Source organism: Callospermophilus lateralis, chromosome 2, assembly GCF_048772815.1.
Source record: "Callospermophilus lateralis isolate mCalLat2 chromosome 2, mCalLat2.hap1, whole genome shotgun sequence".
In the NCBI taxonomy this organism is placed as follows: Eukaryota; Metazoa; Chordata; class Mammalia; order Rodentia; family Sciuridae; genus Callospermophilus; species Callospermophilus lateralis.
Genome location: NC_135306.1, coordinates 6797687 through 6821577, shown reverse-complemented (window position 1 = coordinate 6821577; position 23891 = coordinate 6797687). Strand labels below are relative to the sequence as shown.

Sequence of the window (23891 nt, the reverse complement as noted above, 5' to 3'; positions counted from 1 at the left end):
GTGAAACAGGAGAGGTGTTTTCTGCTCTCATGCTCCCAGGGCCAGTCAGGAAGCACAGCCCAAGGCAGACAGGCTTTGTTTCCTTGACAAAGGACCTGCAGGCCACCCGGTGTTTAGCCAAGAGGGAGTTGGTCCTGAGCTGCCATCTGCAGGATTGGACCCCTCCCTCACTATGCTTCTGTGTTTAGGTCTTGCATGGTGGAAGAATCTGGAACCCTAGAATCCCAGCTTGAAGCTACCAAAGTGAGTGCCTGAAGGCTCAGACCTGGCTCAGCCTCACCCCTATCCCTGGGCAGACCTGTTCTTCCTTCTTGGCCCATCAGGCCCCTCACGGGCTGGCTTTTCCCAAGTCTGAAAGCAGCCTGGGACTTGTCATTTTACAGTCTGTGGCAACTGCTACCTGGATCCCTACTTGAAAAGGGAGGGGCCTTTTTGTCCACAATGTATAATTCCCCGGCGGGTCGACCAGCTGGCTTGAAAAAGTCTCTCTGCAGTGTCACCACTGCTCTTATCCTAGAAGGCCTCAGGCTAAGTACCTGAGGCCAGGAGGGAGCTTGTGGGCTCCTGGGCCAGGCCTGAGGGAGAGTCCCATCCCCGTGTCTTTGCCCCCACCCTGCAGCGCAAGCACCAGGAAATACGAGCCATGAGAAGTCAGCTCAAGAAGATTGAGGACCTGGGGGCTGCCATGGAGGAAGCCCTCATTCTGGACAACAAGTACACGGAGCACAGCACCGTGGGCCTGGCCCAGCAGTGGGACCAACTTGACCAGCTGGGCATGCGCATGCAGCACAACCTGGAGCAGCAGATCCAGGCCAGGTACTGCACCTAGAGGGCAGTGGGGTCAGCCAGAGTCCAACAGTTAGAACGTGCCACCTGCTGTGTGGCTGGCTGGCCCCTGATTCTGTTGTTCTTCCAGGAACACAACAGGTGTGACTGAGGAGGCCCTTAAGGAGTTCAGCATGATGTTTAAGTAAGTATAGCCCCATCTGGCTGGGGATGGCTGGGCGGTGGGGCCCCTGTGCTGAGTAGCCCTCGGCTCTGCTGCAGACACTTCGACAAGGACAAGTCTGGCAGGCTGAACCACCAGGAGTTCAAGTCCTGCCTGCGCTCCCTGGGCTACGACCTGCCCATGGTGGAGGAGGGGGAACCTGATCCAGAGTTCGAGGCGATCCTGGACACCGTGGATCCCAACAGGTGAGCTTTAGGGACAGTGGTGGATGTGGCCCTGGCCCCAGGCTCCCGCCCCTCCTGCCTACTCATTGCACCTGCTCCCTCCCTCCCTCCCCCAGGGATGGCCATGTCTCCCTGCAAGAGTACATGGCTTTTATGATCAGCCGTGAAACTGAGAATGTCAAGTCCAGCGAGGAGATCGAGAGTGCCTTCCGGGCCCTGAGCTCCGAGGGGAAGCCCTACGTCACCAAGGAGGAGCTCTACCAGGTGCGGCTGCGGGAAGGGCAGGGAGTGTGCTGCAGACAACTGGAGCTACAGGCCCAATGATGGGCCTGCCCTGTGCTGGATGTGGGGGGCTCACAGCTCAGTGTGAACCAGAACTGGCCCCGGCCTAGACCAGCCCAGCTTCGGCTGGCAGGTGGGCTGAGCCCATGTATCTCTCCCTCCAGAACCTGACCCGGGAACAGGCCGACTACTGCGTCTCCCACATGAAGCCCTATGTGGACAGCAAGGGCCGTGAGCTCCCCACCGCCTTCGACTACGTCGAGTTCACCCGCTCACTCTTTGTGAACTGACCCCCTGCTCCCCACTGGCCCGGCTCCCACCGCTTGCCCTGCCGGGCCCCGCTGCATGTCAACTCCTCTGTGCTCTTGAGGACAGTGCTCCTTCCCAGTGTGACCACAGCCTGTGCTTAGCTTGGGTGAGACTTAGTTGAAAATGGTGCTTTAATAAATAAACCGCTTCTGGTCCAGCCACCATCACCGGGCTTCTGTGGGACCAGCCCCATGTCTGAGTAGCTGCCCGCATTCCACCATAGAAGGTCCAGGCAGCTGGCTCTCTCCCTTCATGTGCTCTCTCCCTCCCCCAGATGATTTCGTTTTCATGTAAAAGACAAATAAAGACTTGACTTCTCCCCCTGAACGCTTTGCTCCTCTTCATTCAGCTCACACCAGAAACAGCTCAACCGCCTCATCCCACTGTGACCCTTGTGCCCTCAGGTGGCCACCTCCGCTGCCAGCTGGTCCAGGTCTTCTGTTTCTCGGGGCCCCTGTTCAGTGAAGACAGTGCTTAGCTGCCACACCTTCACCTTGCCCTTGGCATCACCAGCAGCCAAGAGCTGGGTCTGCTGACTGTTGAATTCCAGACAGTAGACCGGGCTTCCGTCCTGGGTCTGCACAATGGACACTGTGGGTTTCTGGGAGCTTTTCTGGAGATCAAACAGCTGCACGTCACCTGCAGGGAGAAGTTTGGACATTAGAAGCCACAGCCCAGAGCAAGGCTGCTGCAGACGCTCAGTGCTCCACCCCCGCCCCGTGGTGGGCTACAGTTGGGGTTTAGGGAGGATAATTGTCCTCACTCTACTCGCAATGTCCCCAACACAATTCCAGGTCCCAGGTATGTCCATAACACCACTTAGACATTTGGTCGACTTCTCCTACCTTCCCCAGAAGCAGCTGCAAAAACCAGGGGCCGCACAGGGGACCAACGCACTGCAAAAAGATACTTGTGGGACAGCTGCAGTGAGGTCAGGGGCTGGGCCTGCAGCACAGAATACAGGTGGATGTGGCCGTCTGTCCCTGCGCTCAGAAAGAGGTTCCTAGATGGAATGGAGGGCAGAGGGGATAAGGGAATTGGCCTGGGTGTCTTGTATGGAGCTGGCACCTGCCACCAGACTCTTCCTGAGCCATGAGCTCAGGAAGACCCCCCGGGCTCCCTGAACAGGTTATTTAGCAGAGAGGACAGTTCCTGGGACTCAAATGGGGAACCAGCAAAATGCAGTTGCTTGAAGCAGCTGTCATATGGCCTGGTGGGCTGGAGGGCAGTGGCCCGGCCTCCCGTACCTGTGGAAGGGGGAGTAGCTCACGGAGTAGACAGGGCCCCCGTGCGGGGAGAAGGTGAACTGCGCGGGCGCCCGCAGGGGCACCGAGCTGGGCAGCCGTGTGAGGGCCGCCTCTTCTGCCGCCAGGGAACACTTGAGTGGGAAGCCGCCTTCCGTGCCCACAATGAAAAGGCTGGAATCAAAGCTGGAGAAAGCCACCGCCGTGGCACCCACCTCGGTCTCACCCCGGGAAGGCTGTGGAGAGGTGGCAACAGCGGGGTCAGAGCCGAGGGCCTCGAGCCCATTGACCCAACAGCAGTGGGCCAAGAGGAGGGCTCACGGGCCCTCAGGGAGGTCCCCAGGCTGCCTACCTTCTTCAGCTTGGTGCTTCGCGGCAGCTGCTGAGCCACCAGGGCGAAGCCCTCCATGAGCTGCAGCTGGCCTGCCCCCGACCCCTGCCACAGCAGCACCTTCCCATCCCCTGCCGCACTCAGCAGCCGGAAGCGGTGGCTGTGCTGAGGCTCCTGCAGCCAGAGGACCTGAGATGACAGGGTGGGGAAAGACAAGCTTGCCCAGTGGCCCACTTCCAGGGGGAAAAAGGGATGGGACCGGGGAGGAGTTCTGGGTGGCCCCGGGCGCGGGGGACAGACGCGCGCGTGAGGGGCAGCCGTGGAGGGTTCCGAGCTCCCCCCCAGGCCGAACACCCGCTGGACCACTCAGGTGTAGCACCTGCCTAGAAGGCTGGGAACAGCACGAGGCCCCAGGGGACTCCCACTGGTGGAGAAGAGCTTCTGGGGCGGCCCAGGGCAGCTGTCCAACTGCCAACTCCCTGTGACCTCCCTTCTCTGCTCAAGGTCCACTGCCTCCCAGGGAAGGTGGGAAGCCGATGCCCCCCTGCCCAGCAACCTCCCACACCCTGACCTGGCACACTGGGTCCGTGTGGGAGTCATCTGTCAGGCCTGTGCGCCAGAGAAGTGGGTCCTCAGAACGGCTCATGTCCCACACCAGCACCTCGCCACTATACAGCCCTCCTGTGGGGACCACGGCTGCACATCAATTGGCACTCTCCAGAGCCCAGCTTACCTGCCTGAAAATCCTCAAAGGGGACATCCTCAGTCCCCCCTCACTGTACCCCAGGGAGCCTGCCCCACAGCAAGCTGAGGCCCTGGCCTGGCCGTCCACCCCCCAGCATCACCCACCCTCGGCAGCACACACTGGCCCCTGTCACAGCTGAGAGCTGCCCAGGGTGCCAACCTCTTTGGGCCTCCAATCCTGCCTCTGCACAGCTGCCGTGTCTCCTGTCCCAGAGATGCCCCTTCCGTCAGGTTCCATACCACACATCTCCCCAAGAGGCCCAGCCGACTCCAGACTACACCTAGGTCAGGCAGCCCAGGCGGCCCAGCCAGGCCCAAGGCGGAGCAGGCAAGGGGAGGCGGTTGGCCATGGGCGGGGCTCACCTGCAATGTGGGAGGGCTGGGTGGGGTGGAAGGCCAGGCTCAGGACAGCACTGGGCACCTCCACCACTGCCGATGGCTGCTGGGGGTTCAGGCCTCGCCGATCCAGGTTCCAGGCACACACGTAGGACTTGAGAGTGCTCCAGTCCCCATCATCCAGCCTGCAGAGGGACGTGCCTCAGTGGCTCCCAGGGCTCCTGTCACTGCCATCACCTCTCCACACTCTAACCCCAGATTTGCCTGTGTCCCTCCACACCCAGGCAGCCTACTCTGGGTACCGAGTGGCACAGGTTCCTCCCAGACACCCTGAGATTATGGTGTTCTCCAGGGAAGGGTCCCCAGGCACTGAAGAGCGGCCTGTGCAGCGGCAGGATGGGGCCGCTGGACTGTGGACACCAGGCCAGAGAAACAGCTGGTGAGAACAGACGACCACTGCCCAGGGCACAGGTGACCTGAGGCATGGGCTCTCCATTGCTCCCCACCTCCCGCTTTTTCCTCCAACCCAATGCCAGCCCTGGGTGGGCAGTCTCAAGGAGACCCCAGAATGGCTGAGCTTGGGGCCTCTCATGGCCTCCTGCCTGCCTCAGCTGCCACTCACCGACCATATGCACAGGCCAGCACTGACCCAGTGGCATTCCAGGAAACACTGGTCACATGCAGACCCTGCCCTTGTGCTGGGGGGTAGCCCAGGGTGTGCAGACAGGACACCTGCAGAGAAAAGCCAACCATAAGTCCCAAGCCTTCCAGCACAAGGTCTCATGGCCACCAATGAAAATCACAGCTGGGTTTGGGTAACCCAAAGCCCTAATTATTCAAGTCCACTTCCCAGGCCTGAAGAGACACAGAAAGCCTCCCCCTGGGACCTCTCCTAACAGGATCCTTCAGAACTTGGAAGGCAAGCCTGAGGACCAAGGCCGACGCTGGTTCTAGGACAGAGCTGTGGCCACACTCACAGGGTCCTGTGCTCCAGCCCTGGAGCTGGTAGGTGTGGATGGCTGCACACCACATGAGCATGCTCCACGTCACTGAGACACCTAAACTGGGCTCAAATAGTCAGTTCTGTTTTGTATATTGGGTTTTGTTGGTTTTTTTTTTTTTTTTTTTTAATTTTTTGGTACTGGGGATTAAACTTAGGGGCGCTTTACCACTGAGTTACATCCCCAATCCTATTTATTTTTCATTCCAAGACAGATGTCTGCCAAGCTTTTTTAGCGCCTTATTAAATTGCTGAGGCTGGCCTCAAAGTGTGTTCTCTCTCTCTCTCTCTCTCTCTCTCAGGCCCTTGTTTCTTAGTCCATCATGCTGGAGCAGCAAAGGAGATTCTCACAAAGGTATTCCCAACAAATACCACTGAAAAGTTTCCCATCTCTCACTCTCCTGGTCCCAGGTATGGACACTACCCTGTGTAAAAATACAAAGTCTATAAGAAACCCTACAGTGAGCACCCCATGCACTGCTAGAGCCGTGTGGTGTGGCTGCTACAGAAAACAGCAGAGGCACCCAAAGGCCATGGAAATTCTACTCCAGGGTATAGACCCTAGGGGGACAAAAGATGCAAACTGCAAAAAATGTGTACACAAGTCCGGCACAGTGGTGCACACCTATAACCCCAGTGACTTGGGAGGCTGAGGCAGGAGGATCACAAGTTCCAGGCCAGCCTCAGCAACTTAGCAAGGCCCTAAGCAATTGAGTGAGACCCTGTCTCAAAAAATAAAAAGGGGGCTGGGGTTGTGGCTCAGCGGCAGAGCACTCGCCTAGAGCAGGTGAGGCACTGGGTTCAATCCTCAGCACCACATAAAAATAAATAAATAAAAATAAAGACATTGTGTCTACCTACAGCTAAAAAATAATTAATTAATTAGAAGGGCTGGGAATGTGGCTCAGTGGTTAAGCACCCCTGGGTAAGAGAGAGAAAGAGAGAGAGGGGAAGGAGAAAGGGAGAAAAAGAAGGGCCGGGTGAGGCTCAGGGCTGCAGGCTTGCCCAGCATGCACAAAGGCCCTGGTTCCAGCCCCAATAGCAGTCATAATACCAACCCACTTTGGGAATAAACAAGAACTGGCTCAAGAACAGAAAAAGTCAGAAGAGGAAGAGACTCACTGTAGTTTTGCCAGATCATGGCCAGGTTTAAAGGCATTCCTGTGCCCCACGTTAGGGAATGCTACGACACTGGCGGGCCATCAGGAAACTGGCATACCCCAGTTGTTCAAATGGTGCAGCCCAACCTCCCACCTGGTCACAAGTCACTGGAACACAAATTTTAAAAAATTTTATTTATTTTAGTGTTGATGAATCTTTATTTTTTCTTCATTTGCGGTGCTGAGAATCGAACCCAACATCTCATGTATTCGAGGCAAGTGCTCTACCACTGAGCCACAGCCTAGCCCTGGAACACAAATTTCTAGATGTGGAGCTGCTGCCTAGACAGTGCACCAACAGCAGACCCAGACAGAGGATGGTGTGTCTGACAGTGGGACAGAAAGTCAAAAGTCCCCAACAAGAACCGCTCTGGTGGGCTGGAGCTGGGCTCAGTGGTGGAGTGCCTGCCTCACACATGTGAGCCCTGGGTCTGATCCTCAGCACCACATAAAAGTAAACAAATACAAATCAAGATATTATGTCCATCTACAACTAAAAAAAAAAAAAAAAAAAAGACTGCACTGGTGAACGGGAAGGGTGTAAGCTTCGTCAATGTGACCAAAATAACTGACAACAGCAACTCAGAGAGGAAAAGCTTATTTTGGGATCACAGTTTCAGAGGTCCAGTCCATGGGTGGCCAACTTCAATGCTCTGGACCTGACATGACGCGGGGCGTCATGGCAGAATGCAAGGAGGACACAGTCTGCAAAGACGTGCCCCGCTTGCCTGCAGTTACCACCAGTGACCCATTCACCTTTATCAGTCCATCAAAGGACTAATCTGCTGACCAGGCTGCAGCCCTCCTCCTCCAGACATTCCTACCCAATCACATCTCATACCCAACCACAACAAAGGGTCACACACAAAACAGAAAGTGCTCTCACATTTCAAAGGTACTTGATGACAAGAGAAAAGCTACATGACTGTAGCACAGAAGAAACTCCAAGGGTCTGTGAGCCAGTGCCACCTTGCACTGTCTGCACCCAGCGCATTCCGCATTTCTGCAAAGACTGAGTTGGCCATGATGACAGGCATTGCTTTCAACGTCAGAAAATAATTATAATTAAAAATTAGGGGCTGGAGGGGCTGGGGATGTGGCTCAAGCGGTAGCGCACTTGCCTGGCATGCGTGCGGCCTGGGTTCGATCCTCAGCACCACATACAAACAAAAATGTTATGTCCGCTGAGAACTAAAAAATAAATATTAAAAAAAAAAAAAAATTAGGGGCTGGGGACACAGCTCAGGTGGCAGAGTGCTTGTCTTACATGCATAGGCCCTGGGTTTAATCCCCATCACCACAAAAAAAGAATAAACAAAAAATTAGATATCAGGCTGGGGATATAAGTGGTAGAGATTTGCCTACCATGTGTGAGACCCTGGGTTTGGTTCCCAGCACAACAAAAAACAATGTAAATAAAAATTAGATAACTAGAGTGCAGCTCAGTGATAGCTCAGATTTAGCATACTTGAGACTCCGCCTCTTTCCTCACACACACAGAAATATCTAAATAAGGTGTTTAGACTTAAAAAATTAGATAAACTTTTAGTTGGGCATGGTGATGCACACCTATAATCCCAGCGGCTCCGGAGGCTGAGGCAGGAGGATCGAGAGTTCAAAGCCAGTCTCAGCAATGGCAAGACACTAAGCAACTCAGTGAGACCCTGTCTCTAAATAAAATACAAAATAGGGCTGGGGATGTGGCTCAGTGGTTGAGTGCCCCTGAGTTCAATCCCTGGCACAAAAAAAAAAAAAAAGAAAAATAGGTTAGATAGTTTTAAGAAGGGGAAGAAGGGGCTGGATGGTGTGGTTTCAAGATGGCGGCCACAATGAAGAAGGCAGCTACAAATGCTAATATTATTTTTGAAGATCAGCAAAAGATAAACAGATTACACCAGAATATGAGCAGAATCACAGAGCTAACAGAAGAAATCACTGGAAAATTTATAAGATTCCTGTGAGGACATTATGCTTGCAGAGAATGACCACTTAATAATACCTTATCAAATTGGGGATGTTTTCATTAGCAATTCTCAAAAAGAATCACAGGAAATTAGAGGAAGCAAAGAAAAATTTGCAAAAAAAACTGATGCCTTGGAATCCGGATTGGATTCAATTCAATGGGTGTTAGCAGATTTGAAAGTTCAGTTATATTCAAAATTTGGCAGCAACATAAACCTTGAAGCTGATGAAAGTTAATCATTTTATAATACTTTTTTTGTTTAATGAACTTGAATATTGTTTAAAATGATAATTTTCCTTCTCCAAATGACATGGAAAGAAAATTTTTCTCTATTTTTTAAATATTATTTTAATTGTTGATAGTACCACATAAAAATAAATAAATAAATTAAATAGAGGTCTGAGAATCGAACCCAGTGCCTCACACATGCCGGGCAAGTGCGCTACCGCTGAGCCACAGCCCCAGCTCAAAAATTTTCTCTTTTAACGTTTCATTTATTTAATGGAAACTTACCTGTTTTCATATGTCTTGCTTATTTTATATTTAAAACAAAGAGCATTTGGGCTAGGGTTGTGGCTCAAGTGGTAGAGTGCTCACCTGGCATGCGTGAGGCACTGGGCTTGATCCTCAGCACCACATAAAAATAAAACAAATAAAATAAAGGTATTGTATCCAACTACAACAACAAAAAATATTTTTAAAACTCCAAACAGTTTAAAATAAATAAATAAAATAGTATTCAAGCTGGGCGAAACGGCACACAGCTGTAATCCCAACAGCGCAGGAGGGGAAGGCAGACCCAGTCATGTAGCTAGTAGTTCCCAACTTTTGCTACACATTCTAGCCTGTCCCAGAATAAAATATAGGGCTGAGTGGTGGAGTATCCCTGGGTTCAGCCCTCAGTACAAAAAAATATATATTAATCTACATATTTTGCATAACAATATCAAGTTTAGGGGCTTTATGTCATGTGATTAAAATCAGCTAAGCAATCATCCAAAAAAACAAAAAGAAAGGGAAGAAGGGAGGCCAGTGGAGTACTAGAAGGGGGTCAGGGGAGGATGCAGGGGAGGGAAGGAGGAGGTCCTAGGGAATGAAACTGACAGGTCTGGTTCATCCTGGAAAAGTGGCTGCCCTCTGGGGTCCATTTCCCCAGCCAGAAAGTGGAAAGAGACTGATGCCACCTATTCCAAGGGTATCAGCAAAGGCTCAATGATTTAGTCTTAAAAAACACTTGGTTCAGGCTAGATATGGTGGCACACACCTGTAATCCCAGCAATTTGGGAGACTGAGGCAGAAACATCACAAGTTCCAGGTCAGCCTCAGCAATTTAGCTACGCCCTCAGTAACTTAGCGAGACCCTATCTCAAAATAAAACCTAAAAAAGCTGGGGTTGTAGCACTTGGCAGAGCACCCTGGGCTCAATCCCCAGTAGCAAAAAACAAAATTGTAGCACCTGGAGAAAGCGCTTGGTGAACACGGGCTGCTACCAGTACTATTGCTACTGGGTGCCACTACTCAAGACCTAAAACCCGCTGAGGGGACTACATGCAGGGGCGCAGCCCGGGCCCACCAGCCCTACCGTCTGCTGTGGTTCAGTCCAGTTCACCTCGAAGCCATCAAAGGCATGGCTCTGCCAGTTCTTGTTTAGTTCTCGGATGACCATGGCCTCTACCCTCCGGAGAAACGCTGCCAGCCGTGAGGTGTCATGCTGGGACATGGGCAGCACAGTAACTGGCACGGGAACCTCCGTCTGCACCTGGGCATCTGCCTGCTTCCGGGCCTGGACAGATGCATCGGCAGTGACAATGCTGGCCGTCTGGCAACCCTTCTGAGGCAGAGAGCAAATGAGCATCACTACCCACCGCCCTCGCCTCTCCAGTTCCCGGGCCTCTAATCACTTTTGTGCCCAGTGTATCCCCCTCCTCTTGTAACTAGTCCCCCCCTTTCTTAGGGGGAGCCCATTGTGTGGCTAGCATTGGAGATGACCCCCCACCCTATGTTCCCTGAAATACATGACCTTCAGGCAGCTAATCAGAGCACTTCCCTGGCCAGTAATTGGCCAGGGGTGGCCAGTGACCCAAGCTGGCCAGTGGGAGCCTGCCCCAGGACTTTCATTCAGAGGCAGGAGTGCCCTTTCTGAAGATGCCCAAAGCCGAGAGAACCACATCATTTCAGCACCAGCAGCAGCTGTGGCAGGCACCTCAGGTCACCCCACTGACACAGGTTCGCCCTCTCCACTGGCAAGGGCCCTCCTGAAGGATGTGACCAAGGAAAGCAGGTGTATCTGAGGTGAGCTAGTTGATGAAAGGCAGATGGGACTCCCCGTGGCCATGCTCTCCATCCTGCCACCTGTCTCCTCTTCCTTGTCCCTACTTGGCTGGGAACAGATAGCACATCGGAGCAGAGGCCAGCCTCCCTCTCCTACACACACATGGAGTCTGGGGGGTAGTAACTGCTGCAATCACGTCGTTCACTGAGGCTCTGCTCACAGGGCCCCACACAGGCTCAGTGGGCTCAGAGGCAGGCCAGGCCCATCTTACTGAAGGAAGGGGGCTAGCCAAGCAGGCAGCTCTCCTTAGAATCAGCAAACTCAGCAGGGATGCCCTCCTCTCCCTCCACACTGCTCCGTGTCTCCTGGTCAGCTGGGCCTACCACCAGAAGACCAGTCTGATCAGTTTCAGTATCCTCAGCCCTTAGAATGAATCAGCACACAGAACACGGGCTGGGGTTGTGACTGGGTGGTAAAACACTTGCTGAGCATGTGTGAGGTGCTAAGGTTCGATCCTTAGCACCAGATACAAATAAAATAAAGGTATGCAGCCAGGTGCAGTGGTGCATGCCAGTAATCCCAATGGCTGGGGAGGCTGAGGCAGGAGGATCTCAAGTTCAAAGCCAGCCTTAGCAACAGTGAGGCAACTCACTGAGACTCTGTTTCTAAATAAAAATTACAAAATAGGGCTGGGGATGTGGCTCAGTGGTCAAAGGCCCTTGAGTTCAATCCCCCATATAAAATAAATAAAAATAAAAATAAAAAAGCTATGCTGTCCATTTCCAACTACAAAAAATTAAAAAAAACCAACCCACTCACCACTGCACATCTAGAGCCTGGCCCCATCTAGGTACTCAGCACAGAGCAGGAGACAATGTGCAAGACCCTGTGTCCCAGGCACTTTCACAGGAGTAGGAAGGACAAGTAACAACATGGAAACGTCCCCAAAAGCAAATAGAGCTCAGTGCACACAGAGGTACTGAGATCTGGGGGATAGTGGGGGAAGCTATATGAACAGGTTGGTGGGAACAGGAGGCTTTGGGCACTGTGCTTGCGCTGAGATGTGAAGGAGCGGGAGCTGCCAAGAGGAGCTCCCAGGCGAAGCTGCAGGGAAGAGTTCTGGGCTGGGGCAAAGGGGCCAGAGCAAAGCCTTAGGTAGAAAAGGGATGCATGTGGCTCAGCCGCAGAGCGCCTTCCTGAGGCGGAGTGCCTGCCTGATGTGAAAGGCCCTGGATTCCAGCACCAGCAAACAAAAACCTCAGGTAGATAAGGACTGCGCTCAGAGGAGGCTGAGGCAGGAGGATCACAAGTCCAGCCTTAGCAACTGGGAGGCTCTAACAACCTCAGCGAGACCCTGTCTCTAAATAAAATACAAAATAGGGCTGGGGATGTGGCTCAGTGGTTGAGTGCCTCTGAGTTCAATCTCTGGTAACTGCCCCCCGCAGGAAAAAAAAAAAAAAAAAGTCTAGCCAAGCACAGCAGCTCTGGTATACACACTTGTAATCCCAGATCCTCAAAAGACTGAGGCAGAAGGATCACAAGTTCAAGGCCAGCCTCAGAAATTCAGCAAGACCCTGTCTCAAAATACAATAAAATCTGTAGACACTCAAAAATGTTGAGAACGGGGGCTGGGGTTGTAGCTCAGTGGTAGAGCGTTCACCTAGCATGTGCAGGGCCCTGGGTTCGATCCTTAGCACCACATAAAAATAAAATAAAGGTATTGTGTCCAACTACAACTAAAAAACAAAATATTTTTTTTAAAAATGTTGAGAACCGAGGATTTAATTCTCCCTGAAGCCACAAACCCCAGCTTAAAAATAGATAGACTCCAGCAGGGGGTGCCAGACACTGCAGAACCCAAACAGGCCAAAGCTGCAGGAAGCCAGGATGAGGGAGGGCCTCCTTAACCAAGCCCCGGAGCCATTCGTGAGCAGCACAGCCCTGGCCCTGGGAGGAAGTGTTTCAGTTCACCACTTTCTGGGAGCCTCTGGGTAAGAGAAGAAATCCACTGCCCCCTGCAGGGAGTTGAGTTAGCCCTGGTAGACAACCTGACAGTCCAAGATACACCCCAATGAGGAAAAAAAGCCCTGGAGGGACAAAGTGGCAATAGCTGCATCCTGAAGGCCCTTGACCCCTTAAGAGAATACTTAAAACTGATGAAGACGGTCGGGCTCAGTGGCACACACCTGTAATCCCAGTGGCTCAGGAGACTAAGGCAGGAGGACCACAAGTTCAAAGCTAGCATCAACAACTTAGCAAGGACCTAAGCAACTTGGTGAGACCCTATTTCAAAATTAAAAAGGGCTGGAGATGTGACTCAGTGGTAAAGCAGCCCTGGGTTCAATCCCTAGTACCAAGAAAATAAACAATAAACTTAAATGATTAAAATAGCCAGGGGCTGGGGATGTGGCTCAAGTGGTAGCGCACTCGCCTGGCATGCGAGAGGCACTGGGTTCGATTCTCAGCACCCCATAAAAATAAAATAAAGATATTGTGTCCACCAAAAAAAAAAAAAAAAAGAAGAAGAACTAAAAAAATAATTATTTAGGGCTGGGGATGTGGCTCAAGCGGTAGCGCGCTCGCCTGGCATGCGTGCAGCCCGGGTTCGATCCTCAGCACCACATACAAACAAAACAAAAAAAAATGTTGTGTCCGCCAAATACTAAAAAAAATAAATATTAAAATTCTCTCTCTCTCTCATTATAATAAATAAATAAATAAATAAATAAATAAATAAATATTTAAAAATAAATAAATAAAATAGCCAGGCTTAAGGGCTGGGGTTGCAGCTCAACGGTAGAGCACTCACCTAGCACGTTCGAGACCCTGGGTTTGATCCTCAGCACCACATAAAAAAAATAAGTAAAATAAAGGTATTGTGTCAACTACAATTAAAAAATATTTTTATTAAAAAAAAAAAAAAAAAAAAAAGCCAGGCTTAGCAGCACCTGTAGTCCAGACTACTCAGGAAGCTGAGGTGGGAGATCACTGGAGTCCAGGAGTTTGGAGCCAGCCTACACAACATAGCTAGAACCCAATCTCAAAAAAATAAATAAGAATAAAAAATTTGGCATGGGCATGGTGGCGCACACCCAGCAGCTTGGGAAGCTGAGGCAGAAAGATCTCAAGTTCAAAGTTAGTCTCAGCAAAGGAGAGGCGCTAAACAACTCGGTAAGACCCTGTCTGTAAATAAAACACAAGAGTTCAATTCCCAGTAGCAAAAAAAATAAAAAGGAATAGAAAATTTTAGGGCTGGGGTTGTGGCTCAGTAGTAGAGCACTTACCTAGCATGTGTGAGACACTGGGTTCAATCCTCCACACCACATAAAAATAAATAAATAACGGTATTGTGTCCATTTACAACCAAAAATATTAAAAATAAAAATAAAGGGGCTAGGGATGTGGCTCAAGCGGTAGCGCGCTCGCCTGGCATGCGTGCGGCCCGGGTTTGATCCTCAGCACCACATACAAACAAAGATGTTGTGTCCGCTGAAAACTAAAAAATAAAATATTAAAAAAAAATTCTCTCTCTCTCTCTTTAAAAAAAATAAATAAAAATAAAAAATTGTAAAAAGTGTTATGTGTATTTTACCACATAACTTTTTTTTTTTTTTTTTTAGTACCAGGAATTGAACCCAAGTATGCTTTACCATTAAGCTACACCCCTAGTCCTTTTAATTTTTTACTTTGAAACAGGGTCTCAATGAGTTGCTTTGAGCCTCACAGTTGCTGAGGCCTTGAACTCAAAATCCTCCTGTCTTGGCCTCCTAAGCCACGGTGCCTGACCACATTTTTTTTTAAGGCACCGCACAATCCAACAGAATCTCAATCATGCTTTGGCTAGTAGGATGCATTAAGTTAGTAGTTCTCAACTTTCGCTACACATTAGAATCACTTCAGGAGCTTTTATAAAACCAGTTTCCCGGGCCACTCATTTATCAGCCACGCTAGAATCACTGCAGGTTGAACACAGGTGTGTTTTCCAGAACTCTCCAGGGCCTGCCCTCATTAGCCACACTGAAAAAGTGAGGGATTGGTTAGGAGCCCTCCAGTTCAGACACTCAGAAGCCCCTTCATAAGATCAGGACTGTGCCTTCAAACTGCTTGCTGACCAGCAATCTCATTTAATCCCACAAGAAAGACTAATACTTTGCAGAGGAGCCATCACATGACTGGCCCAGGCCCAAGCCCCTTGTAAGAATCTGCACCCTCAAATTTCACCTCAGGGCTGGGGATGTGGCTCAAGCGGTAGCGTGCTCGCCTGGCATGCGTGCAGCCCGGGTTTGATCCTCAGCACCACATACAGACAAAGATGTTGTGTCCGCCGAAAACTAAAAAATAAATATTAAAATTCTCAAAAAAAAAAAAAAAAAAAATTCACCTCAAACCAAGGCTCAGAACTTGTCCACCTGTGAACATATCAGGATAGGGTAAGAAAAGCCAGACTATTTACATTTTTTGAAATTCATTACTGAGTCAGCCATGGTGGTACACATGTGTAATCCCAGGTATTTAGAAGGCTAAGGCAGGATCACAAATTTGACACCAACCTTGGCAACTTAACTAGATCTACCTCAAACTAAAATTAAATAAATAAATAATAGGGCTGAGCGTTGTAGTTCAGTGGCAGAGTATGATGGGTTCAATCCCTAGTATCACCAAAACAAAAAAACCTATAACTAAAACATAGAAGTACGTTTTGGTATTGCACTTCTACATAAACCAACCAACCAAAGAGTGAAGTTCAACTTTTTCCAGAGGAACATAGCAAATTAAAAAAAAAACAGGGCTAGGGTTGTGGTTCAGGGGTAGAATGCTTGCCTAGCATGCATGAGGCACGGGTTCAATCCCTGGCACCACAAAAAATAAAAAAATTAAAAATTAAAGTATTAAAAAAAACATGCAAAAATTTAGTTACAACTCATTACAGAATTAATTGATAATAAGTAACACTTAGGCTAGACATGGTGGCACACACCTGTAATCTCAGAGGCTTGGGAGGCTGAGGCAAGTGGATCAGAAGTTCAAAGCCAGCCTCAGCAATTTATTGAGGTCCTAAGCAATTCAGCGAGACTCTGTTTCGAAATAAAATTTTTAAAAAAGGCTGGGACAGTTAAGGGTCCTTGGATTCAATCCCTGGTACAAAAAAAAAAAAAAACTATTTTATTTCTTGCAACATTGGGGTTTGAACCCTGGCTTTCCACATGCTAGGCAAGTCTTCATCACTGAACTAACTATCCCCAGAATTCCCCACAAAATTTTTTAAACACATAAAATGTCAGGATGTAGTAAATGGAAAAAATGCATTCACAAAATACTATGCACAAAGGCCAGGAACAGTGGCACACACCTGTGATACCAGCATCTTAGGAGGCTGAGACAGGAGGATTGTATGTTCAAAGACAGCTTCAGCAAAGACAAGGTGCTGAGCAACTCAGTGAGACTCTGTCTCTAAATAAAATACAAAATAGAACTGAGATGGGTCTCAGTGGTTGAGTGCCCAAGTTCAATCCCCAGTACCTAAAAAAAAAAAAAAAATACTATGCACAAGGCTAGGAATTTAGTTCAATCATAAAGGGCTGGGGATGTGAGCCCTCAGCTCAACAGAGAGCCCGTTTTGTGTGCTTTTGACTAAACAACTAGAAGACCAATTTATCTAGACATTAACCTGCAGTTTGGTATTTAAAAAAAAAGAGAGAGAGAAAATAAAGTTTGAAATGCTTCAACATCGTCATTTGCGCAAAACCCTTCAAAACGTAGGATCCTTGGAGTTTTGTTAAGTTCTTGTTTTCAATGAAAGACTGGTCCAGGAGCATCCCCCGGTCAGTTTTTGAGGATTAAAATATAAAAACAAAACGGTGGGACGTCAGAAACTCGTCTGGGGGTCGCATTCCGCCCCGGCCTTCCCGCCCGCGTCGCCCGGCGTGGGGTCCGCGCCCTCACCGTCTCCCCGCGGATGCCCTGGACGCCCCTCCATTGCGAGGGCACCGACGCCACGCCCAGGGTCTCGTCCTGCAGCGGCCCCGGGCGCCCGGGCCCCTCGGCGCTCGCAGCCCCGCCTGTCGCCAGCACCGCGGCTCCCCGCTTCCCGCCCGGTGCAGCTGCCCGAACTATTCGCGCGTTGCCGTGGTAACGATCCCGCCCTCTCGCGCCGGCGCAGTCGGAATGACCTTCGATCCCCGCGCTTCCAGGAGCGGAAAACAGGGGAGGTGAAACTGATGGCGCCATTTTTGGACTGGTCACAGCAACTTCCCTGCTGCTAGTAGAAAAAAAAAAAAAAAAAGGGTAATTCTTCCCAACTGGCGCGACAAGTGTGGTTGGTTTTGGATATCGTGTTCCCAAAAGGGACATCTTGGGGCAGGCGCAGCCACTCTTGAACAAAGTGAAGTACGGAAGTGAGCACGGATGCCAGGCTCAAAGATGGCGCTGAGCGGCCTGGCGCAGAAGAGAGAGCGAGGTCTGCGGGAGCCTGCGGCAGCCCGCCAGAACCTGCCGCCGGGACTGGGCGCCCGGCACGGGGGCGGCAGTCTCAAAGCCGGCTCAGCTGCCAGCAGAGCCAAGAACTAAGCCGCTCGAATTGGCGGCCATTCTGAATCCAGTTACTCATCCTCTTGTCCTCAGTTTCTTCCTGAATAGAATGATGATGAAAAATTGGCATATGCGAATTCCAAGTGGGGTTGGAAAGTTGGGAGACCCAAATGAGGAAGTACACCAAAAATAAATGTTAAACCGAATTTAAGGACATATCTACTGGAGTTGGGGGTGCTCACTTACTGGGTACCTACTAGGTATCTGGCAAAGAGCCTGCCGCATTATGTACATTTATCTTAAGTCCTTACCCAGAGCGAGCAACTGTTCTTTTTGCTTTTGCAGTGGTGGGGGTAGAAGGTTTTTCCTGCATGCTAAGCAAGCACTGTATCACAGAACTACACCAATCTCCCCAACTCAACTTCTATTTATACATCTGTCTCATGAGGGAGCTAATGGTCAGAGATGAAACTGTCCCAAGATTCCACTCTGGCTGGCCTGATCCCAAAGCTACATTCTGAGCCTCTGGGCAGAAATTCTGTAGCAAGGGCTCTGGGACTCTTTCCTCCCAATCTCAGAGATGAAAACCAGTCAGTTATAGTTCCTTGTTCGTCACCCAGTGACAGGGTCCAACCTCAAGACAAATTAGATTATCAACACTGGAAAAACTGAAATAAAAACATTTTCTTAGAAAAATAGAACAAAAGCCGGTGCGGTGGCAAACACCTGTGATCCCAGCGGCTTGGGAGGCCGAGACAGGAGAATTGTGAGTTCAAAGCCAACCTCAGTAGGATCCGGACACTAAGCAACTCAGTGAGACCCTGTCTCTAAATAAACTACAAAATAGGGTTGGGAATGTGGCTCAGTGGTCTAATGCCCCTGAGTTCAATCCCTGGTACCAAAAAAAAAAAAAAAAAGAAAGTAGAACAAGACAAATTTCTCATTGTGAGGCCCTCTTAAGCCTAAGAAGAATTTGCAAACAACAAGGATTCCAAAACATCACACTCAAAAAGAAGCTCAAGGCTATGAGAATTGGGAAACCTGTGACTGCCTCTGTCCTTCAAGAAGCCTGGGGAGAAATTTATCCTCTTTTGGCACCTCTTTAGTAGCTCTCTATCCTTAGTTTTTAGCTGGAAAATAAGTCTAGGAAGAGACCTGCTATACCTAACCAAGAGGAGGAACATTTCAGTAAGAGAAGAAGTAGTCCAAGGTATTCAGTGTCACAAACAACTCACTGAAGATATGGCCAGGGCTAGGGATGTGGCTCAGTGGTGGAGTTTGTGCCTAGCTTGTGTGGAGCCCTAAATGTGATCCCCAGTACAGGGTGAGTGGGAAGGCCAGAAAATAGCTCAATCACTGAAATTGGCATTTTAGGTGATATCTGGTAGATATTAAATTTCAGTAGAGTATTAACAGACAAAAGCCAGACTGCACAAGATCAAAGAATGAAAGTAGAGAAAGTAATGAGACTTCATTTGGAAGTTAAAGACAGCAAGTGTGGATTCCATCTCTTGGGTCCCCTTTTTCCTCCGGGAGAAGTGTTTTCTGCTGTCCTTTAATAAACTTGTGCTTTCCACTCTGACCTTGCCTCGGTGTGCTTCTCTGGTATTATACTTCAACATTGGGGAAGCAAAGACTTACTCGTCACCAGTACACAGCGGTAACACTGGTGTCCGATGAAGTGAGGATTTCTGCCCTTTATTGTGTTCTAGGCTTCCTTTGTCCTCCTGCCTTTCTTCTTATTTTTCTACTTTCTGAATCCTTGACTAGACCCAGAACTAGGCCAAGAAATTCTTGGTGTGGTGGCCCAAAGGTAGGGAACAGGTGGGCTGCAGGGGAAAGGGGAGGACAGAGAGCCAAGACAAATGAACAACCTTAAAGCTTCCTGTAAAGAGGGGCAATTCTTGGGACAGGTTATCTTGGTTACAGATGAAGGAGTGAGGTTCTTGACAAGGGTCAAAGAAGCATTCTGAGAGAGTTAAAATTTCTTCTCTTATAGGACAGTCTCCAGCGGGTTGGAATTACTCAAAATTGGTCTTCTTGATCTTGCCTGACTCAAGTTATCTTTCTGTACTGACTGCCTGTCTAATTCTGGCTTCATGAACACATTTGCTTTTCAATTTTCAGTGTTTTTTTCTACAATTTAACACTGCAAAAAACAAGGAAAAAAAGAACCATTAAATCATCAAGAAAAACAATTAATGGAATGCATTTGGGCCCCATCCCCTCAGTCTCAGGACCCTCACTCAGCATTTCTGCTTTTTTTCTGCCAGGGTCACAGAAAGCACCTGGGGTCACTGTGTTAAGATGATGAGAGTCACAGCCTCAAGAAAGGGTGCTTTTGTACAGTGATCCTGAATAAATAGTGAAGGAGAAAGCAGGGCTCAAAAAAAAAAAAAAAGAAAAGAAAAAGAAAAAGAAAAAACACAGCAAGTGTGAGGGTAAACTGATAAAATCTGATTTGAGAATGATTTAGTCTCCTCTTCAATTAAGACATCCCATTTCTTAGCTGGGGTCCTTGGCAAACACCTGTAATCCCAGTGGCAGGGGAGGCTGAGGCAGGAAGATCGAAAGTTCAAAGCCAGCCTCAGCAAAAAACAAGGCACTAAAGCAACTCAGCGAGACTCTCTCTCTAATAAAAATACAAAATAGGGCTGGGGATGCAGCTCTGTGGTCAAGTGCCCCTGAGTTCAATCCCCAGTACCAAAAAAAAAAAAAAAAAGAAAGAAAGAAAGAAAAAGAAAAAGAAGAAGAAAAGAAATCCCACTTCTGCAAATTTTCCGGAGTCAACAATTGCACATTTGTGCCAGGCATAATACCACATATTTATAACCCCAGCTGCAACAACCATTTATGATGGTATTATGTTTATAATAGTAAAATACTGTATGCAGGATGGGAGGTATAGCTGAGTGGTAGAGCCCTTGCCTAGCATGCCCTAGCCCTTTGTTCAATTCCTAACACTGCCAAAAAAGAAATAAAGTACTTCAGACAGCATAAATGTCCAAGCAGACTATTGGCGTACAACAGATATTTATTAAATATGTGTGAATTATTTGAACGGTAGGTATTTGATTATCACTGACATGTACAGAATCTCAGATGGCCATTGGAAGGGATAGTGTATGGATGATGAAATGTGGCAAAATATGGGCTGGGGATGTGGCTCAAGCAGTAGTGCGCTCGCCTGGCATGTGTGCGGCCCGGGTTCGATCCTCAGCACCACATACAAACAAAGATGTTGTGTCTGCCGAAAACTAAAAAGTAAATATCAAAAAATTCTTTCTCTCTCTCTTTAAAAAAAAAAATTGCTATATGCAAAATATGACTGCTTTCCTTAAAAAAACAAAGGTATTGTGTTCAACTATGACTAAAAAATAAATATTAAAATTCTTTCTCTCTGTCTCTCTCTCTCTTAAAAAAAAAAAAAAAAAAGAAATGTGGCAAAATATTTGCCAAAGATTAAAATTTTGTTAAATAGAATCTGCATATAGGAGTATCCTCTTTTTCTTTTTTCTTTCTTTCTTTTTTTTTTTTTTTTTGTACCAGGGATTGAGGCCTGGCGTTCTCTCTTCTGTGCCAGGCCGCTCAGAGGCACTTGACTACTAAGCCACATCCCCAGCCCTATTTTGTATTTTATTTAGAGATAGGGTCTCACTGAGTTGCTTAGCACCTCACTTTTTGCTGAAGCTGACTTTGAACTTGGCAATCCTTCTGTCTCAGCCTCTAGAGCCTCTGGGACCAACATGCCTGGCCTTTTTCTTCTTTTCTTGAGGTGCTGGGAATTTAACCAAGGCCTTACACACACTAAGCAAGCCCTCTATCACTGAGCTACTTGAGTAGCTAGGATTAGAAGAGTCCTCCATTGCACCCTGCTATGCTATTTTATCCAAGGGACATGAGTGTCTACTGATTTTTGAGTCTCCAGAGGTCTTGGAACTAATCCCCTATGGATACTGAGGGTACAACTGTATGTACATACACATACATACATAATAAATACACATACACCTTCATGATTGGCCATCCAAATAAATTTAGTCAGTCTTCCCCCAAGTTGCCTCCAATTTTGTATCAGGGGCTGTGACTGCCTCTGCCCTTCAAGAACTTAAGGGTGACCTATAATAAGATAGTTTGGAGGGATAGGGATATGGCTCAGTTGGTAGAGTGCTTGCCTCACATGCACAAGGCCCTTGGATTCAATCCCCTGTACTCATCACTGGGTTCAACCCCCAGCACCACAGGGGGGAAAAAAAAAAGTTTGTAGCCTGATATAGTAGCACATGGCACATGCGTGCAGTTCCAGCTACTCAGAAGACTGGGAAAGAGGCACACGTTCAAGGTCAGTCTCTGCAACTTAGCAAGGCTCTATCACACATACATACACACACACACACAAAAAAAAAACAGTGATGATGTAGCTCAGTAGCAGAGCATTCCTGAGGTTCAATTCTCAGTACCAAAGACAGAGAGAGAGAAATTGATCAGTACAGAGCACAGGCTGTAGGTAAGAGCCCCTCGTTCAGTTGGGAGATCAGGAGAGAGCTTCTGGGTTGAGATCTGCAAAAAGAGAAATCCACTGGGCACAGTGGCGCACACCTGTAATCCCAGCAGCTCAGGAGACTGAGGCAGGAGTGTAACAAACTCAATGTCCTAAGCAACTTAGTAAGACCTTGTGTAAAGATAAAAAATAAACTGCACATATGATAGTGGTCCCGTGGGATTATAACAGAGCTGAAAATTTATGGGCTGGTGACATCAGAGCTGTTTTAACTTAACATATTTATTTATCTATTATATTTTGTGAGACAGAGTCTTGCTATGTGACCCAGGCTCATCTAGAATCCCTGGGCTCAGGCGACCCTCCCAACTCAGCCTCCTGAGTAGCTGGGACTTCAGGCACATGCCACTGAACCCACCTTCCATTTTAACATCTTAGTGCAACTTACACACTGTTGGTGGTAATTCTGGTGTAAAGAAACCAACTGTAGGGGCCTGGGGATGTGGCTCAAGCGGTCTGGCATGTGTGTGACCCAGGTTGGATCCTCAGCACCACATACAAAGAAAGATGTGTCCACCGGAAACTAAAAAATAAATATTAAAAAGTTCTCCCTCTCTCTCTCTTTTAAAAAGAAAAGAAAAAGAAACCAACTGTACTGCTAGTCCTATAAAATGTAGAACAGCTGGGCTCTGTGGCACTCACTTAAATCCCAGCAACTTGGGAGGATGAGTCAAGAAGTTTCGAAGTCTGGGCCCCCCAGTGTCAGCAAAAGCCAGTCTCAAAATTTAAAAGGGTGAGGGAGCTAGGGTTGTAGCATACTGATAAAGTGCCCCTGAATTCAATCCCCAATATCCCACCCAAAAAGTATAGCCCATGCAATTATATTATGTACAGAAAATAATACCATGCCTTTTATCATTATTTTAATTGGTTTAGCTGATGTCTAGTGATGACTATCTCTATGCTCAGGAACAAACCCAGAACCTTGAACACACTAAGCACTTGCTGTACCACTGACCTACACCCTGAGCCCTGACTGTATTTTCAAAAGACCTCAAACTGCAGAGTGGAGAATGAGTTGTGAGCAACAGATTGCCTCAGTTCAGGCAGTCCTACAAGTTCATTACCTCAAAGGTGGGCTCTGGGACTTCCCTAGTGATATCTTTTATGCTCTGCAGTTTAAGACCCCCCCACACCCCGCTTTAATTTTATTTATATATTTTGGTACTTGGTTGGAACTGGGGTGTCATGCATGAGGCAACTGATCTACCACTGAGCTATAATCCTGGCCCATATTTATTTTATTGTATTTTTTAATTGACACATAATATTTGTGCACTTATGGAATATCATCTTTTTTGTTGTTGTTGTTATTACTAGGGAATGATTCCAGGGGTACTTAACCACTGAGCCACATCCTCAGCCCCTTTTTTGTATTTTATTTAGCTGAGTTACTTAGGAGCTTGCTAAATTGCTGAGGCTGGCTTTCAGCACTTGATCCTCCTTCCTCAGCCCCAGCACCCCCCAACACTCACACCTCCATTACAGGTTTATAGACATGCACCACTATGCCCAGCTTTGGAATCACATCTTTTAAAGAGAAAAACTCCTCACAAATACTCTCTATAAACTAAAACCTATGTCTAACAATGTATATCCACACTACTTGGAATTCCAATTCATTCTTTTTTTTTTTTTTTTTTTTAACTCTAACAGCTTTATTGAGACATACTTCATGTACTGTGCAGTTCATCCATTGAAAGTGTGAAGTTCTAGGATTTTCAGTATACTCACAGAATAACACGACCATCACCACAATCAGTTTTAAAACATTTTCATCACCCCAGTAAGAAATCCTGTTCCATCAATTCACTCTTAATGACCTGCACTAAACTTGATTTCTGCCCATAGATTTATTTGCACCATTTCCTCAAGTCTTATAGAATTTTATTTATATCTAGTAAAGTTTTTTTTTTTTTTTTTTTTTTTTTTTTTGTACCAGGGATTGAACCCAGGGGTGCTTGTTTAACCACTGAGCCATACCTCAC

General features: G+C 48.1%; 2 protein-coding genes and 1 pseudogene across 9 annotated transcripts in view; 2 read left to right on the top strand and 1 right to left on the bottom strand.

Moving 5' to 3' along the window:
• The window catches only part of Sptan1 (spectrin alpha, non-erythrocytic 1), a 70932-nt gene extending 68841 nt beyond the window's left edge, over nt 1-2091 (top strand). For all 8 annotated transcript variants that reach the window (XM_076845348.2, XM_076845346.2, XM_076845347.2 and 5 more), the window contains 6 exons: nt 189-243; nt 620-816; nt 917-970; nt 1048-1194; nt 1290-1437; nt 1620-2091. In XM_076845348.2, coding sequence (XP_076701463.1) covers nt 189-243; nt 620-816; nt 917-970; nt 1048-1194; nt 1290-1437; nt 1620-1745 — 727 coding nt within the window. In that variant the 3' untranslated portion in view covers nt 1746-2091. The remainder of the gene's footprint in view (nt 1-188; nt 244-619; nt 817-916; nt 971-1047; nt 1195-1289; nt 1438-1619) is intronic.
• Nucleotides 1846-17042, bottom strand: Dync2i2 (dynein 2 intermediate chain 2). The gene is made up of 9 exons (XM_076844980.2): nt 16758-17042; nt 10125-10373; nt 5042-5151; nt 4447-4604; nt 3911-4020; nt 3361-3528; nt 3012-3244; nt 2610-2767; nt 1846-2403 (listed from the first exon to the last, which is right to left on the bottom strand). Exons 1-9 carry the CDS (start codon nt 17040-17042, stop codon nt 2165-2167), a joined length of 1710 nt encoding a protein of 569 aa, XP_076701095.1. The 3' UTR covers nt 1846-2164.
• Nucleotides 8481-8778, top strand: LOC143390681 (prefoldin subunit 4 pseudogene; annotated as a pseudogene).
• Nucleotides 17043-23891: the final 6849 nt, after the last annotated feature.

Coding starts and splice junctions, on each gene's coding strand:
- Dync2i2 (XM_076844980.2), bottom strand. CDS start 17,042: ATGGCGCCATCAGTTTCACCTCCCCTGTTTTCCGCTCCTGGAAGCGCG. Junction 3,529..3,910: donor ACACGGACCCAGTGTGCCAG/GTCAGGGTGTGG, acceptor CTGTCATCTCAG/GTCCTCTGGCTGCAGGAGCC. Junction 2,404..2,609: donor TGCAGCTGCTTCTGGGGAAG/GTAGGAGAAGTC, acceptor TTCTCCCTGCAG/GTGACGTGCAGCTGTTTGAT.